Here is an 18,238-nt window from a genome sequence, read left to right as displayed (position 1 = left end):
ATCATCCAGGAAGAGCACAAAACATCTGCAGGTGCCCTCTTTGCCTGAGCAAGGCTGTTTGTGCCCAAAAGCTTGCAAAAAAGAATTTTTCCAACTATTTTAGTTGGTCTAATAAAAGATAGCTTGTAGTGGTAGTTTTACCAGTCTGACTGCATTTGCTGTGTACTGAGCTACAAGGAATGGAGCATGGCTCCTGGCCACTTTCATTCTTCTTTCAGGATGGCTTATCCCAGAAGCCAATATGCAAGAACTCCAGTCAGTGAAAATGCCACGAGACAATGGGTGAGAAACGAGGTAAGGGTGGAGGGGGGAATATTGACCTGTAGCTGAAGTCTTTGGGTAGATGTGATATCTTTTTATTAGACTAACTAAATAGGTGCAAAAAGTTGCTATTTGCAAGCTTTTGGATACCCACATCCTCTCTCAAGCAAAAAAAAAGAAATTAAAAATGGTGAGAGATGAAAGATGGTCAGATATTCCTCAGGTATGAAAAAAACAGTCTTTCAAAACCTGTGCTATAGGAATGCAAAATGAGACAAGCTGTTAAAAATCAAGAGATTTCATAGATTGTAGAGTTGGAAGGGACCACAATGGATCATCATGTCCGACCCCCTGCCCCTGGCAGGAAAGAGGACCGAGGTGAGATGACCCCAGCCAGGTGACTATCTAGCCTCCTCTTGAAGACCTCCAAGCTAGGTGATAGCACCACCTCTCTTGGAAGCCCATTCCAGATCCTGGCCACCCTTACTGTGAAAAATGTCTTCGTAATATCTAACCTAAAACCACTCTCAACTAGTTTACACCCGTTATTCCTAGTCACTCCCTGGGGCGCCTTAGTAAACAGCATTTCCCCTATTCCCCGTTGACCTCCCCTAATAAATTTATAGGCGGCCACAAAATCTCCCCTCAGCCGTCTCTTGTGAAGGCTGAAGAGATCCAGCTCTCTCAACCTCCCCCCATAATGTCCATCACGAAGGCCACTAATCATGCGAGTGGCCTCCTCTGGACCCTCTCGGGATTCCCCGTGTCCCTCTTGAAGTGCGGCACCCAAATCTGGACACAGTACTCCAACTGCGGTCTGACCAAAGTCGCATAGAGAGGGAGCATCACTTCTCTGGACCGGCTTCAGCTGCACCTTTTGGATGCATGACAATGTATGGCTGGCCTTGCTGGCTGCGGTCTGGCATTGGCGGCTCATGTTCATCTTGGAGTCAATAATGACTCCGAGATCCCTTTCCGCCTCTGTGCTTTCAAGAGGGGAATTCCCCAGCCTGTATGTATGCTGTGGATTCCTTCTCCCCAGGTGCAGCACCCTGTATTTGTCTATGTTGAACCCCATCCTATTCTCGTCTGCCCACTTTTGTAGTCTGTCTAAATCTAGTTACAGCCTCTCTCTCTCCCTTCAAGTCTGTCCATCTCACCCCACATCTTAGTGTCATCAGCAAACTTGGACAGCGTGCTTTCCACCCCCTCGTCCAAGTCGCTGATGAAGATGTTAAACAGTGCGGGCCCGAGGACCAAGCCTTAGGGTACCCCACTGCTCACATCTCGCCAGGTTGAGTACAACCCATCCACCTCTCTGGGTGCGCCCTATCAGCCAGTTTTTTACCTATCCAACTGTGCAGGCATCAATGCCGCAGTCACTTAATTTATTGAAGAGGATGGGGTGAGAGACAGCGTCAAAGGCCTTCTTAAAGTCTAGAAAGACTACGTCCAGGGCAACACCATCATCCAAGGATTTAGTTACTTGGTCATAAAAGACAATCAGGTTGGTCAAGCAGGACCTGCCTTTGGTGAACCCTTGCTGATTGCCCCTGAGCATGATCTCCCCTGCAGGCCTCCCACAGATGTGCTCTTTGATGATTCTCTCCAAGATCTTCCCGAGCACCAAGGTGAGGCTTATAGGCCTATAGTTACTTGGGTCCTTCATCCTCCCCTTCTTGAAAACTGGGACCACATTAGCCAGTTTCCAATCCCCCGGCACCGGGCCAGATGACCACGGGTGCTCATACAGCTGGGCCAAGGGCTCTGGAATGACCCTTGCTAGCTCCCTCAACACCCTTGGGCGGGGGTCATCTGGACCTGCAGATTTAAAAATGTCTAGCCCTTCCAAAAGATCCCTAACTACATCTGCGCTGTCTGAAGGCTTGATAGAGGTATCCCCAAGATTGTCCCTACCTCTGGTAGGTGGGATATCCCGGTCCCTGTTCAGGAAAACAGAGGCAAAGAAACTTAAAAATATCAGCTTTCTTGTCTGGAGTGGCCACCAGATTACCATTTGTGCCTTGCAGGGGCCCCACATTGCCTGGTGCCCTTTTCTTGCTCCCAATGTACTTGAAAAAGGGCTTTTTGTTGTCCTGGACACTAGCCTGAGCTCCATCTCTGCCGTGGCCTTCCTAGCAGCCCTCCTACACTTCCAGGCCGAGGAAGAGTACTCCTCCTTGGTGATAGCTCCTCCCTTCCACTGGTTGGATGCCCCCCTTTTAGTCCTCAGGCATTGCTGAATGCCCTTGCTGAGCCAAGGGTGGCTCTGAGCACTCTTACCCGCCTTGCTTCTCTCAGGGACTGTTATCCTTTGGGCCGGAGGATCGCCCCCTTAAGGTATGACCATCCTTTGTGGACTCCCATCTCCTCTACCTTCTGGGCCCTTAGTGCCTCCCCCACTAGTCTCCTAAGCTTGTTGAAGTTGGCCCTTCTGAAGTCAAGGCCTTTAGCCTTGGTGTGAGACCTAGACGCCCTGCGTTGGATAGTGAAATCCAGCAGGTGATGATCGCTATTGCCTAGGTGGTCAAGGACCTGCAGTCCCCTCACCCGGTCATCCCCTGTGGCCAGGACCAGGTCCAGCAAGACGTTACCCTGAGTGGGGCTGTGCACTTCCTGGATAAGGTGACGGTCCTGTAATACAGCCAGGAACCTACGCGAATGGTCAGACCTGGCTGTCTGCTCCTCCCAGCAAATGTCTGGGTAGTTTAGGTCACCCATGACAATAACATCCCTTGACCTAACCGCCTCCATGAGCTGACTGGAGAAGTCCTGGTCCAGCTCTTCCCCCTGGTTGGGTGGTCTGTAGTAGACACGCACTGTAAGGTCCCTTTCGCCACGCACCCCTTGTAGTTTGACCCATAGTGTCTCTGTCCAACCCTCCTCTAACCCGAAGCTAATCCTTGATGATGTGAGGTGCTCTTGACATAGAGCGCAACCCCCCTCCCACCTTTCCTCTCTGTCCTGTCTCTTCTATCTAGGGTGTATCCCCGAATGCCCACCGCCCAGTCGTAGGTAGGGTCCCACCAGGTTTCTTTGAGCCCTACTAAGTCTCGGTTCTTACTTGCAATCAGAATTAGGATGCCCAGGATGCCGCTATCCTTCTTGGCAACAAGGGCACACTACTAGCTCATATCCAGCTGCTTCTCCACTGTCACCCCCAGCTCCTTTCCTGCAGAGCTGCTGCCCTGTCAGTCAGCCCCCAGCCTGTACCAGTGCATGGGTGTAAATTTCCCTACCTTTCACCTGTGCGTTGAGTCCGTATGGATTTTTCTAGCTTTGCCATTGCTTTAAGGGAAGAACAAGCTTGTTAATAGACTGGACCTCAGTTGGTATCCCAGGAGGGGTCTCACCTGCCACATCTTTGCTAGAAAATTAATTTTTGATGGGGAGGAAGAGGGTTTGTCCCGTCCTTCCTGGTGCCTTCCTTCGGTCATTCCGTTTGTCCTGCCTGCTTGGTGTTAGCAAATAAAAACCTAGCATTCTGGACTAGCCCAGGGACTGACACGACACCTCGTTCAATGAGTGACAGAAAGGCTTTATTTACTACAAGTATTTAAAATCAAGTCAAGTGATTCCAAACCAAATCAAAGTCCAGTAATTAGCTATAAGGTGATGATTTCTCACCAAACAGGTGACGAAGAGGCGGTCTGTTTCTCTTCAACTTCTTGAGTAAGTCAGACGCATCAGCAACTGCTGTTAGATTTCTCACTCTTGAAGCGTGTGTGCTGTTTGCTGTTTTACTGCATTTTTATACCCTTAGTTTAGCATCTTCAAAGCATTCTTTTAGTTGTGTAAATCAAGACAGAGTCCCAAACAGTAATTGACAGGAAAAACCTGCTGATTACTGGTTATCAGAAATTTCTAATTTGAATGAGTTACCTTCTTCAGTAACAAGAGGTTATCCAGTTTGGAATGTATCAAGAAACTGATTAACAGCTAGGAAAAGCATACTAAATCAGGAGGAGACATCTATTACATATGGAGAATGTCTCTTCCTGCACATAAACATGAGTTAGTTGCAAAATAAATATTTACCATACTAATTAATCAGAGAAAGACACTTCGTACGGTTACACACCAGGCAACTAAGAGTCTGCTTGAAATCATCCTGAATATAGCAAGGTAAGCTGGAAGAGATACTTCATTATTCCTTCTTACATGGCCTAGCCATGAACTTGCATCCTCTTTTAATATGCAGTTAGCATCAGTATTCTGTGTTTTAACTTTGTGAGTAGGCCCAAGCTTAGCATGAGTTTCAGAGTCATCCCTCAGGGCTCCACCTCCCCTACACCCCACCTAACTCCATCTGACGATGTTGTTGCTTGAGCCACCCGGATTGTTATGACGCACTCTTTTGGTGTCTTAGACCTTTAGATTTCCTGCGGCAGAACCAAGACATTATTTTACTCATTTGATCACAGCCGTACCTTGCCTTACTTATGCATCTTGTGGGTTAACGACTGTTGTGTTCCCCAGCATCCCGTTCTCTACTGGCGTCTTATACTTGCCATGGTTTGGTTCTGTAGCAGTCCAGTCTGCACTGTGGATCTCTGTCTCCCACAGCACCTCCTCCGGTAAATTATGGAGCCATCTCTGGCTTTCTCTCTTCACTGAAACCCCTTCCTGGGGTAGCCACCACATCCCTGTGCTGGGACCACTTTCAATATTTGGCCCCTTCGGGCTGATTGGGGACCTCCTCACTTCCGGTCCTCACTTCCAGACCTCACTTCCGATCCTGCTTCCCTGCTGGGCTTTTTATCCCAGCTGCGGTGTTCCGGCCCGCGAATCGGCCTCAGCACGCTGTTACAAAGCGTGCCCAGGCTGACGTAGGAGCTGATCCCAGCCCCTTCTGACTCCGCAGGTTTTTTTTCTTTTCCTCCTTCACTGTGGTGGGCGGGAGCGCCACAGTTTCACTTTCACAGTGCTTCGCTTCTGGTGTGGCATCCCACCACCTTCTCTCCTCATCTGATGGAGTTAAGTCTTTCCCACAGTGGGATTGTTACATCCGAAGTGCAAGACTTTGCACTTGTCCTTGTCGAACCTCATGAGATTTTGTTTGGCCCACTCCTCCAATTTGTCAAGGTCTCTCTGAATCCTAGCTCTACCTCACTGTATCTACTGCTCCCCCCAGCTTGGTGTCACCTGCAAACCTGCTGAGGGTGCGCTCTATGCCGTCCTCCAGGATGTTGATGTAGACATTGAACAAAACCGGCCCCAGGACCAACCCCAGGGGCACTCCGCTTGATACCAGCTGCCAACTAGACATTGTGCCATTGATTAATACCATCTGAGTCCAGTGCTCCAGCCAGTTTTCTGTCCACCTTACAGTCCATTCATCCAGCCTGTACTTCCTTAGTTTCCCTGAGAGAATGTAGTGGGAGACCGTTTTAATTTAAGATTACGTTAAAACTCAACCTTATTGCCTTCTATGATGAGGTGACTGGCTCTGTGGATATGGGGAGACCAGTGGATGTGGTATACCTTGATTTTTAGAAAGACTTTTGATACTATCTTTTATATAGGTTTATTCTTTTTAAATAAGCATCATTAAAAAAATTTCAAAACCTATTAAATATATAAAATCTGATTTAAGTAAAAAAAATCCTTTAAAAAAATCATTCATTTGTATCCACAAAATTGCTGTTCTAACAATCAGTGCTCTGCTTGTCCTTTCTCATGCCTCTGTGAACCATCTGTGCTGAATAAGGGGCTGGTGCAGGTGACAGGGAAATGAGACTCCCCAGGAGTCAGCACCTGGTTCAGGTGCAGCTAACCCAGGCCTTTGTCCTGCTGCAGATTCTCCTGACACCAGAGAGACCTGGGAGTTGTCAGCAGATGGAAGCTCGTCACGCTGGTGCCCCAGACAAGGCCCTCCCCAAGGAGCAGGTAAGGAGCGGTAGCTCTACCCTTTCCAGCAGCAGGAGGCACCATCCGCCTGTCTGCTCGCATATTTTGGTGGGGTCAGTGCTCCAACACAGTGCCTGTTCTTGTTTTGCTTGGAGAAGACAGACCTTGCATTTCCCCTCCCCCTACCCTTCATGTGTCGATCTGATAGAGTTCCTAAATCCCTTGAGCTTCTTTCCCAGGCAGTGATATTCGTGCAGGCTCTGTCATGGTGCTGTGATCACCACCCTGCACTGGGATAGACTTATCGGGGCTCATCTCCAGCTTCGTGCCTGTGGAGGTCTGTTAGCCATACCTGTGGGACTTGGATTCTTCCACCTCCCCGCTTTTCCACACACTGAAGCCTCCGGCTGCCTTTGTCCCGGGCCCGTACAGGAGACCAGCAGGGCTTTCCCCGTGCCAGCAGCACCAGGGCTCACCTGAGCATTCTCTTCTCCACTCCACAGGTGCTGGGACCCTGCAGAGAGCTGAGCAGCAGCCTCTTGAGGACGGGTCTGTTAACCTGGAGCTGCAGAGGACTTCCCTGGGGAGACTGGAGGAGAGGGGCTTCCTGACACCTGAGCCAGGCCAAGTGCAGAGGTGGCAGAGCAAACCTGCAAAGCAGGGGGAAAGCTTGGAAGTGAGCAGGACACTAGGTCCATTTGGGCGTGCAAGTACAGCTGGGGCAGAGCACAGGAAGAACCAGGGGTGGTGTAAAGAATTTGGGGTGCAGAGAGACCCAAAGAGCATCAAATCTGTGATGGATGTTGCAAACACACCAAGCTGCATTAGCAGGAGCTCCCTCCCAAGTGCAGGTATCCAGGGGGGTGCTGGCATGGGCAGGCCTTGTCAGAGCGCGTGGAGCCGGGGCTCCCTGCCTATAAGTGCTGCCCAGGCTGCCTCAAAGTACCGAGCAATTAAAATGTGATGAGCTGGGCTAAAGTTGACAGGTCAACTCCCAGGTCCACAGCTGCATCCACATCACATGTCAGCTGAAGACTGGGGAATATTGCACCCTTACCTGTCATGACAAAGCCTGCAGTTAGTTGTAGTACCGAGTGATTGCAGACAGGGCTGTGGGTGCTGGAAGCAGCTGGAAGAGGAGACACTGATGGTGTAATGTTTGTGACTGCAGCTCCGGGAGGTGTTTCAGGACGTGGCTGTGTACTTCACACGGAAGGAGTGGGAGCTGCTTGAAGATGAGGACAAGGGGATTTACCAGGACCAGATGCTGAGGAATTTCCAAGCCCTCGTCTCCCTGGGTAAAGCGCTGGTTCTTGCTTCTCCCTGGAGCTATGTGAACTCTGAAGTTTATTGTCTTCTTCCTGTTTCTCAGCAGTCTCATCCTCATGCACCTTTGGCTGGTGGCTTCAGTCTGCTTCCTCCCCACTGCTCTATCAGTGATCAGACCTCTCACATATCATGTTAATAGATCCTCCTTACGCCACCTTCATTTGTGTCTTCCTGATTCTCGTAACTGCTGGTGCTTACAGATTCAGTGGTTTCTTGACAACATGATTTCCCTTTGCCTTCTATCGATGTCCATACCTGTTCAATTCATTGTGCATCAATTCACTCTTCCTTGGGAAATATTTCTAATTTTCTCCTTCACTAGTGTGTCCTTTCCAAACACATTTAAGAGTCATTGTGTGCTCAGTTCTGCACTATCTAGGGTTGCACCAATAGAAATTTTTTGGGCTGAAGCTGATGGCCGATTTTTAAGAAGCCATATTGGCCAATTCGAATCTGATTCTGATATGCAGCCAGGCAGGTTGGAGACAAGTGCTGGGCTGGTAAGTCTGTTGTGGGGGAAGGACTGGGAGGTAGAAAGGGGCACGCAGGGGACAGATGGAGGCCCATATGGTGAGGGAGGACATGGGGCTGAGGCTGGGGCAGGCATTGCTCAGTAGGGGAGGGGTGGGGCACAAGACGGAGCTGTGAGTGGTTCATCTGGAGTGTGCGGTGGAGGGTGGCTCCCGCCCTTGCACACACCCCAGGAGGGCATGGGGGCATGTGCCCCCAGATCTGCTTGTGTCTGGACATGCTGCCACTGCAGGCTGGGACTGGAAGTGGCACCGGGGACTTCCTGGTGGGAGGTGGGCAGTGCTGAGCTCAGGGCGGGTGGGAGCGGCATTGGGAAGAGGGTTATGGGGGGGCTGCAGCCACTCCAAGCTTTGCCATTGCAGCACATCCCCCTCCCCCCCATGCTGTACCCCTGCTCCCAGCAGTGCTGCCATCCACCCCAAGCACAGCCCGGCCCAGCCTTTCTTGCTGGGAAGACCCCAGTGCCGCTCCGACCCCAGCCCATCGGCACCCTGCCCTGCCCCACACAGATCTGGGGGCACACCCCCCATGCCTCCTGGGGTGCTCGCAGGGGCAGGGGTAGGAGCCGTTTCCTCTGGACCAGCCACTTGCAGTTCCATCCCACGCCCCACTCCATCCCGAATTAGCAGTGCCTGCCCCAGCCCCACTCCCTCCCGCACCGTGGGGTCCTCCATCTGCCCCCCTATATCCCTTCCCTCCTCCTGTCCCTTCCCCCACAACAGACTTACCAGCTAATGCTGCTCTCCAAACCACCAGGCTGCGCTCCTGGCCATGTGCGTGCTGCAGCTACACACGTGCACGGGCCATTTATTAGAGACATTAATGGCCACATCACGCAAAATAAGCTGATTGCCGATGCTCTCAATTTTCCCGATATCAGTGGCAGTCTGATATGGGACCAATGTATGGCACCTCTAGTACTATCTGAATCCTTTCTCTCCTCCTTTGGTTACGACCCGGTACAAGTTACTGGAAGTTAATCTCCTCTGCTGCTACAACATGTGGATGATGCATTTCCTGAACTCTTCCTCTAGTGACAGATGTACACATGATGTAACTTAGGTACTTCTGCCATGGGGTCACGGGAAGTTTCTGTCCGCAATTCTCCCTAATATCTTCTTCTTCATACACCAGAGACTCTGGCTTTGCTGTATTTACATTAAGACCTGTGCTGTCAAGCTTGCTCTGCCATTGTCAGAAGTTTTCTCATTCTCTTCCTAAAATCCCTCTGCAGATCAGACACCCATCACTGTGATAAGAAAAAGTGGGCTAGGTGTGCAGGGCCTTGTGAAAACCATTTTTCATTTCCAGAGGATCTCTAATACAGGGGCTTGTTCTTGCTTGTGTGCAGGCTTGAGGTACTTACCTTCTCCTGGGACAGTATGCTTTTCTGATGCTTTCTTTCCCCTCCACTTCTCTCAGAGGATTTCCTAAGGGGAGTGCTCAAATGCTTTCCATAGCTCAACAAAGACCATATACGGGGCTGTACCTGATGGGGGGCAAATTGGGGTGACCGCCCCAGGCCCTGCACTTTTTGGGGGGCCCCGCAGAGCTGGGCAGAGTGGTGTGGTGACTCTGCGCTGCCACCAGCTTCATGCCTGGCTGCTCAGCACCCCCGCCGCTGAATCCACCACTGAATCTGGTGTGTCTGGCCGCTCACCTCGCCTCCCCTCCCATCCCCTTCCACTGCCAAATCTGCTGCCAGCTTCCTTGCATCTGGAGGCAGGGCCCTGCACAGGCTGATTTCCCCTGGGCCCCGCACCCTGCTCAGATCTTGTCCTGTGCCCTGGCGATGCTGATTTATCCTGGCTCCCAGAAAACAGTTTCATTTTCAGCCACCTGTCATGGACGCTTTTCACTGCTACAGGTCCTCACTTTAAACCTTCACTGAGAATAAGCTCATTTCCATTCCTTTAACCGGAGTTGCACTGGTGAGATAAATGATATCCATCCGTAAGTGTGTCCAGTGTCTCTTCATTTTGGTACCTTGAAAACAGTAAAAGCTTTATCTTTCTGCTCCCTAGTACATCGCGGATCACTGTATCTCCATGCCTGTCCTTGGTGACTGTCAGTTTGATACCCTTTCTGTACCATGGAGTGGTTGGGCTTTGTTTCCTATGACCATTCCTCCAGTACCTGCGTGACAAGAACCATTATCTCTTCAAGTCTCCCTGCAGTGCCTTCCCTTTCACCCTAAATGCTTCCTCCTCAGTGAAACGTTGAGTTCATTGGATCCATTCCCCAAATCTTGGTCGGTTATTCTGCATCCAGTACCCAGTCACAAATGCTCTTTAACCACTGTCCCAAACAGGACATCGAGGTCCCACACCCGACTTAATCTGCCGCATCCAGCGAGGATTGGTGGAGCTGTGGGTCTGTGATGATGAGGATGGTGGGGAAATCTCCAGGTCAGAGGAGCTGCTGCCAGGTGAGTTGTGGCTGTCCCCTCCACCCAATTCCCCTCTCTGAAATGCTCCATGCCCAGAGTGCCAGGGCAATCTGGGAACTGCTGACATGCCCTGTGCTGCCATTGCAGGGTCCTGACCTGAAAGACAGTACATTATGCTGTAACGTGTCCAGGCAGGTGTTGTTCCCCCTTTCTGAATATCCAATGATATGGAGACTAGCAACTTGTCCTTTCTTCTCCCCATGATTACAGCTATTAGGGGACAATTGAGTTTGCTGTCTTGATTTATTGGCCCAGATCTGGTTTCCTTGGGATACCATGATCTTAAATTTGCATCTTCACTTAGTAACGTAGAGTTCATTCCTCAGCCAAGGTTGCCTTACCTCTGTAACACCCTCTCTCAGGACATGATGGCATTTGTAGTCCCCCCTGGAAAACAAGATGATGTACAGAAGCTCTGTTTAACCAAAAGCTGGGGCTTTCCCTGACTCCTTCTGGTCGGGTTGACCTGGAACCTAGGAAGTGTGTCAGCATCATCTCAGGCTGCACTAAATGGCTCCATGGCAGAAGTTTTCATAGATTCATAGATGTAGGGTCAGCAGGGACCTTGCAGATCTTCTAGTCCGACATCTTGCCCTGGGTAGGAGAGAAAACTGGGCTCAAATGACCCCAGCTGCGTAATCATCAAGCCTTCTCTTAAAGACCCCCAAGGTAGGAGCCAGCATCACTTCCCTTGGAAGTTGGTTCCAGATCCTAGCTGCCCTGACTGTGAAGTAGTGCCTTCTAATGTCTAGTCTGAACCTACTCTCCAACAACTAATGGCTATTATTCCTTGTTACACTGGGAGGTGCTTCGGGGAACAAGGTCTCTCCCATTCCCCGCTGGTCCCCCTTAGTAAGTTTACAGACGGCCACCAGGTCCCCTCTCAGCCTTCTCTTGTGGAGGCTGAACAGGTTCAGGTCCCGTAGCCTCTCCTCATAGGGTCTGCCCTGCTGTCCCTGGATCATGCAAGCGGCCCTCCTTTGGACCCTCTCAATGCTGACCGCATCCCTCCTGAAGTGCGGTGCCCAGAACTGGACGCAGTACTGAAGCTGCAGCCTGACCAGTGCCGCATAGAGGGGGAGGATCACCTCCTTAGCCCTGCTTATGATGCATCTGTGGATGTATGACAAGGTGCAGTTATCCCTAATAAAGAAATTGAACAGTGCAGGCCCAGGGACCGAGCCCTGGGGGACTCCACTGCCCACATCCCTCCAGATCAAATATGACCCATCCACCACCACTCTGAGTGCGGCCCATCAGCCAATTTCCTATCCATCTGACTGTGTAGGCATCAGTGCCACAGTCGCCTAGCTTTTTAATGAGGATGTGGTGGGAGACAGTGTCAAAGGCCTTCCTGAAGTCCAGCAAGACTACATCCACCGTGACACCTGCATCCAGTGATTTTGTGACCTGATTGTAGAAGGCAATCAGGTTGGTCTGACAGGACCTGCCCTTAATGAAACCATCCCTGAGCACCATCCCTGCTGCTGGCCCTTCACAGATGTGCGTCTTGATAACCTTCTCAAAGAGCTTTCCTAGGATGAAAGTAAGACTAACGGGCCTATAGTTGCCCGGGTCCTCCCTCCTCCCTTTTTTTGAAGATGGGGACCACATTGGCCTTCTTCCAGTCGTCTGGCACCTGGCCAGAGCACCACGAGTGCTCGTAAAGCTGTGCCAGGGGCCCCGCAATAACCCCTGCCAATTCTCTCAACATCTGGAGAGCATCTGGACCTGTTGATTTGAACACGTCCAGCTCCTCCAGAAGTTCTCTAACTCGGTCCTCCGTGACCCTAGGCCTGGCAGAGTCTCTCCTGAGTCTGTCCCAAATCTCGGGGGAGTCCCGGTCCCTGCACAAAAAATGGAGGCAAAGAATTTGTTAAAAATGTCTGCTTTTCCCTCTGGTGCAACCACCAGATTGCCTAGCATATCCTGCAGGGGCCCCACATTACCCAGTGCCTTCTTCATACTCCCTATGTATTTCATGTTGTGGGAAGGAAATCCCCCATGTTTTGCACCAGAATTGCCCCCTTCCTATTTCCTCTCTAGGTCCCTCAGCGTCACACAGTCTCAGACTCAGCACAGAGTCCATGTTCAGGATTATGCCAAGCTCTTACACCTGGTTCAGACTCTCGTGACACAGGCCAGCTGGGGCTTGTCAGCAGAGGAAAGCTCCATGGGCCCATTCCCTGCACCAGACCTGCTCCTTTCAGAAGAGACAGCCACAGCCCTTGCCTGACCCACAGGTCCAGGGGACGCGTGCCCCACGTCTCCCCCACGGTGTGCGGAGCCGCGACACCCAGACAAGCCATGACTCCATCCTACTCCCTCCCTCACCATGGGGGCCCTGATCTGCCTCCCTGATCACCCATTCCCCCCAGGAGACTTACCAGCTGAACGCTGCTTTCTAGGGCTGTGCAAAGCTTTGGATCATGATTTGGATACAGAGATGATTCGGATGATTCAGAAGCCAAGTCTATTAACCTGAATTGACTCGCTGGAAGCTTTAGGCTTTCCGAATCAATTTGGAAAAGATTCGGCAATTCGGCCATAGGGTATAATGGGGAATCAATGAAATATCTATAGTGTTATTATCTTTTGGTTGATTTAGATGAAACATGCCGGGATGGTAGCCTCTGCTGAGAGCTTGACGTGTGCAAAGTTTCAAGGAGATAGGTGCAGGGGTCTCTGGGAAACTGCACCTCAAAGTTATGAAAGCAAAACTCATGTCACGTGTGTGTGTGTGTGTTAAGCCACAGAGGGGTGAAAACTGCAGGGATGGTCCAGGCCTACTCAGGCCCATCCATGCAGAAGAGATAGCAGTGTCTGCCCCTTGCCAGCAGCGCAGGGACTAATCTGGAGCTTCTCTTCCCCATTCAGGAGGTGCCTGGCTCCTCGGTGGAGCTGAGGAGGAGAATCCTGCGGAAAGGCCTGCAAACCTGGAGCCACCATGGGCTTCCCCAGGGAATTTTGGTGACATGGACTCCCTGAGACCTGAGAAGGATCAACGGACCAAGAGTCAGGGGAGACCCCAGAAGCAGATGAAGAATGTAGCGGTGAACCAGGTACCATCTCCAGTTGAGTGGGACAGTGGAGAAGGGGCAGAACCCAGAAAGAGCCCTGGCTGCAGGGAAGAATCTGTGGAGCTGAGAGACCTAAAGAGCCACTGGAAAGATGCACTGCATCCCAGCCAAGGCAGTGGGAAGGGCCTCAGAGGGAAGCAGGAGCTCACTGCCCAGCACCGGGGCAAAGCCCACACTTCCCCCAAGGTCAGAAAAACCTTTAACTGCCCATCCCTCCTGGCTCTTCACAAGATAAGACACACTGGGCAGAAGTCCCACATATACACCAGGTGTGGGAAAAGCTTTACCTGCCTCTCTACCCTGGTTACTCACCGCTCATCCCATTCTGGAAAGCTACCCCACCGGTTCACCAAGTGGGTGAAGAGCTTTGTGTGACCCATAGACCTGGTCAAGCACCTACATGTGCAGAGGGGGAAGTGTCAGGCACAGCTGTGTCAAGTGTGACAAGACATTCACCCATTTTTTCTCCCTGTCTCAGCACCAATGCACCCACCTGGGCAGGAAGACTCACTGCTGCACTAAGTGCAAGAACTTCATCTGCTGGCAAGACCTGTCCCAGCACCAGTGTGGGCAGCACTGCTGCACCAAGTGTGGGAAGAGATTCAAGCAGCTCTCCAGCCTGGCCAGGCACTGGTGCATGCACACAGGGGAGAAGCCACATCAGTGCTCAGAGTGTGAGAAGAGCTTCACCCGATCTTCCAACCTGGCCCGGCACCATCGTATCCACACACAAAAGAAACCAAATCAGTGCTCAGTGTGTGGTAAGAACTTCACACTCTCCTCCAGGCTGGCCCAGCACCAGCTTATCCATATGGGGGAGAAGGCACATCAGTGCTCGGAGTGTGGGAAGAGCTTCAGTCAGTCCTCCAGCCTGGCTGAGCACCAGCGTATCCACACAGGGGAGAAGCCACATCAGTGCTTGGGCTGTGGTAAGAGGTTCACTCGCTCCTTCACCCTGGTTCAGCACCAGCGTATCCACACAGGAGAAAAGCCACATCAGTGCTTAGAGTGTGGTAAGAGCTTCGCTTACTCCTCCAACCTGGCCCAGCACCAGCTTATCCACACAGAGAAGAAACCACATCAATGCTCGGAGTGCGGTAAGAGCTTCACTCTGTCCTCCAGGCTGGCCCAGCACCAGCTCAGTCATATGGGGAAGCCACATCAGTGCTCAGAGTGTGGGAAGAGCTTCACTTACTCCTCCCGACTGGCCCAGCACCAGCTTATCCACACAGGGGAGAAGCCACATCAGTGCTCAGAGTGTGAGAAGAGCTTCACTTACTCCTCCCGACTGGCCCAGCACCAGCTTATCCACACAGGGGAGAAGCCACATCAGTGCTCGGAGTGTGGGAAGAGCTTCACTCTCTCCTCCAGGCTGGCCCAGCACCAGCTTATCCACACAGGAGAGAAGCCACATCAGTGCTCAGAGTGTGGGAAGAGCTTCGCTGTCTCCTCTAGCCTGGCTAAGCACCAGCTTATCCACACAGGAGAGAAGCCACATCAGTGCTCGGAGTGTGGGAAGAGCTTCACCCAATCCTCCCACCTGGCCCGGCACCAGCTCATTCATATGAGTGAGAAGCCATATCAGTGCTCGGAGTGTTGGAAGACTTTCACTGACCCTTCTAGGCTGGCCCAGCACCAGCTTATCCACACAGGGGAGAAACCACATCAGTGCTCAGAGTGTGGGAAGAGCTTCACCCAGTCTTCCAGCATGGCCCGGCACCAGCTCATTCATATGAGGGAGAAGCCACATCAGTCCCTGGAGTGTAGAAAGAACTTCAGTGTCTCCTCCAGCCTAGCTAAGCACCAGGTCATTCATATGGGGGAGAAGCCACATAAGTGCTCAGAATGTGGGAAGAGCTTCGCTCACTCCTCCAGGCTGGCCCAGCACCAGCTTATCCACACAGGGGAGAAACCACATCAGTGCTCAGAGTGTGGGAAGAGCTTCACCCAGTCTTCCAGCATGGCCCGGCACCAGCTCATTCATATGAGGGAGAAGCCACATCAGTGCTTGGAGTGTGGGAAGAGCTTCACTGCCTCCTCCAGCCTAGCTAAGCACCAGCTCATTCATACTGGAGAGAAGCCACATAAGTGCTCAGAGTGTGGGAAGAGCTTTGCTCACTCCTCCCGGCTGGCCCAGCACCAGCTTATTCATACAGGGGAGAAGCCACATCAGTGCTCAAAGTGTGGGAAGAGATTCACCCAATCTTCCAACATGGCCCGGCACCAGCTCATTCACATGAGGGTGAAGCTACATCAGTGCTTGGAGTGTGGGAAGAGCTTCACTCTCTCTTCTAGCCTGGCGAAGCACCAACGTATCCACACAGGGGAGAAGCCACATCAGTGCTCCGAGTGTGGGAAGAGCTTCACTGTTTCCTCCAGCCTGGCTAAGCACCAGCTCATTCATATGGGGGAGAAGCCACATCAGTGCTCGGAGTGTGGGAAGAGCTTCACTCTCTCCTCCAGCCTGGCTAAGCACCAACGTATCCACACAGGGGAGAGGCCACATCAATGCTCAGAGTGTGGTAAGAGCTTCACCCAGTCCTCCAGCCTGGTTGAGCACCTGCGTATCCACACAAGAGAAAAGCCACATCAGTGCTCAGAGTGTGGGAAGAGCTTTGCTTTCTTCTCCAGCCTGGGTAAGCACCAACGTATCCACACAGGGGAGAAGCCATATCAGTGCTTGGAGTGTGGTAAGAGGTTCACTCAGTCCTCTACCCTGTCTCAGCACCACCATATCCACACAGGGGAGAAACCACATCAGTGCTTGGAGTGTGGTAAGAGCTTTGCTCGCTCCTCCAGGCTGGCCCAGCACCAGCTTATCCCCACAGGGGAGAAGCCATATCAGTGCTTGGAGTGTGGTAAGAGCTTTGCTCGCTCCTCCAGGCTGGCCCAGCACCAGCTTATCCATGCAGGGGAGAAGCCACATCAGTGCTCGGAGTGTGGGAAGAGCTTCACTCCCTCCTCCAGCCTGGCTAAGCACCAGCTCATTCACACAGGAGAGAAGCCACATTGATGCTTGGAGTGTGGGCAGAACTTCAACCAGTCCTCCCACCTGTCTGAGCACCAGCTCATCCACACAGGGGTGAAGCCACATCAGTGCTCGGAGTGTAGTGAGAGCTTCCCTCACTCCTCCAAAATGGCCCAGCACCAGTGCATCCATAATTCTTCCAGCTATGCTGGAATTGCTTGGAGACATATACCTGCTCAGTAGGGCTACGCAAAATTTCACTAGCAGTCTCATTTCAACGGTGTTTCGACTCATGTCAACATGCAATAGTTCACCCATCATTTGACCCTTTTAGGGCCGTGCAGAACCCGAACAACACAAAGGCCTGACCCTAAGTTTTGATGAGGGGAGGGGTTTAAAAGAAATGCTTCATGCAGAGGCCAGCCCAGATGCTTGGGGAACTTGTGAGTAGATGGTCTTTAAATCAGCCCCAATCCATCATTCTCTAAAAGTAGGCAGTGCTCCCAGGGGGAGAAGAAGTGCCTTCGCAATAGGATTCACCCCCTTATGCAGCTGGCTCTATATGACATCCAGGGCCTGTGCTTCGTAGACTCCCAACTTTGTCCTCCCTTCTGGTCCCCGGGTTCTGGTATGTGAAGCTCTAGAGTTGCAGGAAGGAGGACATTTACCGCTGGGCAGGCATTCTCTGCCTTCCACCCTGACCTTGCCTTTCCTCCCCACCACGTCACCCCCCCTCCCAGGCTCACACATGCTCACTGGGGTCTGCAATAAGCTGATACTGCCACCCCATGAGCTCAATTTGGCAGGTTTTGCTTCTCAGCCACTCATCAGAACTCTGCATCACCAGGTGCCAGCTGCTGCCCCCCACAATCCCTTCATCCCATTCTCTGTAATGTATTCCTTGCTAATCCAGTCCCACAATTTAACACTGGGCTGGGAAATGATTTGGCTAGAGAGCTGTTTACACAGTTTAGGTAAGCTGCCACATGGGTAGCCCCATCCCTTGACAGGTGCTCCACCCCTTAGTTGCCATATTGGGACTGGAAGTCCAGCCCCCTAAACCCTGAGCTTTTCCACCAGAAGTCCCTTCCCTTGCCTCAGGAAGCACTTCTTTCAGCAAGGGGGTTTGCCATCTTGGAACCAGAAAAATATCAAATTATATTCTAAAAATTGAACATCTACAACATTCACTAATTTGTTTTTGTCCTGATTTACATGTGTTTGTGTAGTGTACACAGAGGTGATTGCACAGTAGTGTAAAATGAAGTCTTATTTTTCTGTATTGTTGGGGGTGGGTATTGGTTTGTGGGGTGTGAGAGTATTTGGGGTGTGGGGGATGTGGGTGTGAGCATATGGGGTGTCGTGGGTGTGAGGGATCTACATTGCTGTAGCTGTAATTGCTTATATTGCTAGTTTTTCTACTGAATTACTTGGCCATTAAGATAAAGTTAAATAGTGTTATGATTTACGTTCCATACTTTAATCGGTCATTATTGTTTTGGAATTAACCATCTATTTTAAATTTCCTAGTGCTTAGCATAAATATATTTGACCTATTTGTCTCATGTTTTTAGAACTTAAATTTGGTATAAGGAAAATGCTTATGGAGGGGCTGTGGTGTGTCTGGCATGTTTGAAAAGAGGTAGTGAAAGAATGAATGATGTATGTATGTGACCATGTGAAGGAAGACAGTCCCCTCGCAGCAGGTGAAAATAGCCTTCTGTGGCTTAACAGTTAAAGGTTGCAGTGATACAAAGTCAGCAGCTAAGG

At 51.3% G+C, this 18,238-nt stretch overlaps 1 protein-coding gene across 1 annotated transcript; it reads left to right on the top strand.

Annotated features, from left to right (window-relative positions):
- The first annotated feature begins 65 nt into the window (after nt 1–65).
- Nucleotides 66–17,666, top strand: LOC102368767 (zinc finger protein 11-like). The gene is given in 7 exon segments (XM_025195651.1): nt 66–294; nt 6,061–6,150; nt 6,615–6,787; nt 7,283–7,409; nt 10,283–10,399; nt 13,298–13,482; nt 13,979–17,666. Coding segments are annotated over 7 exon segments (3,441 nt in total). The 5' UTR covers nt 66–278; the 3' UTR covers nt 16,712–17,666.
- The last annotated feature ends 572 nt before the right edge of the window (nt 17,667–18,238 follow it).

The sequence above is a fragment of the Alligator sinensis genome, unplaced genomic scaffold (genome assembly GCF_000455745.1).
Source record: "Alligator sinensis unplaced genomic scaffold, ASM45574v1 scaffold1444_1, whole genome shotgun sequence".
In the NCBI taxonomy this organism is placed as follows: domain Eukaryota; kingdom Metazoa; phylum Chordata; order Crocodylia; family Alligatoridae; genus Alligator; species Alligator sinensis.
This window is presented reverse-complemented; position numbering and strand designations above follow the sequence as displayed.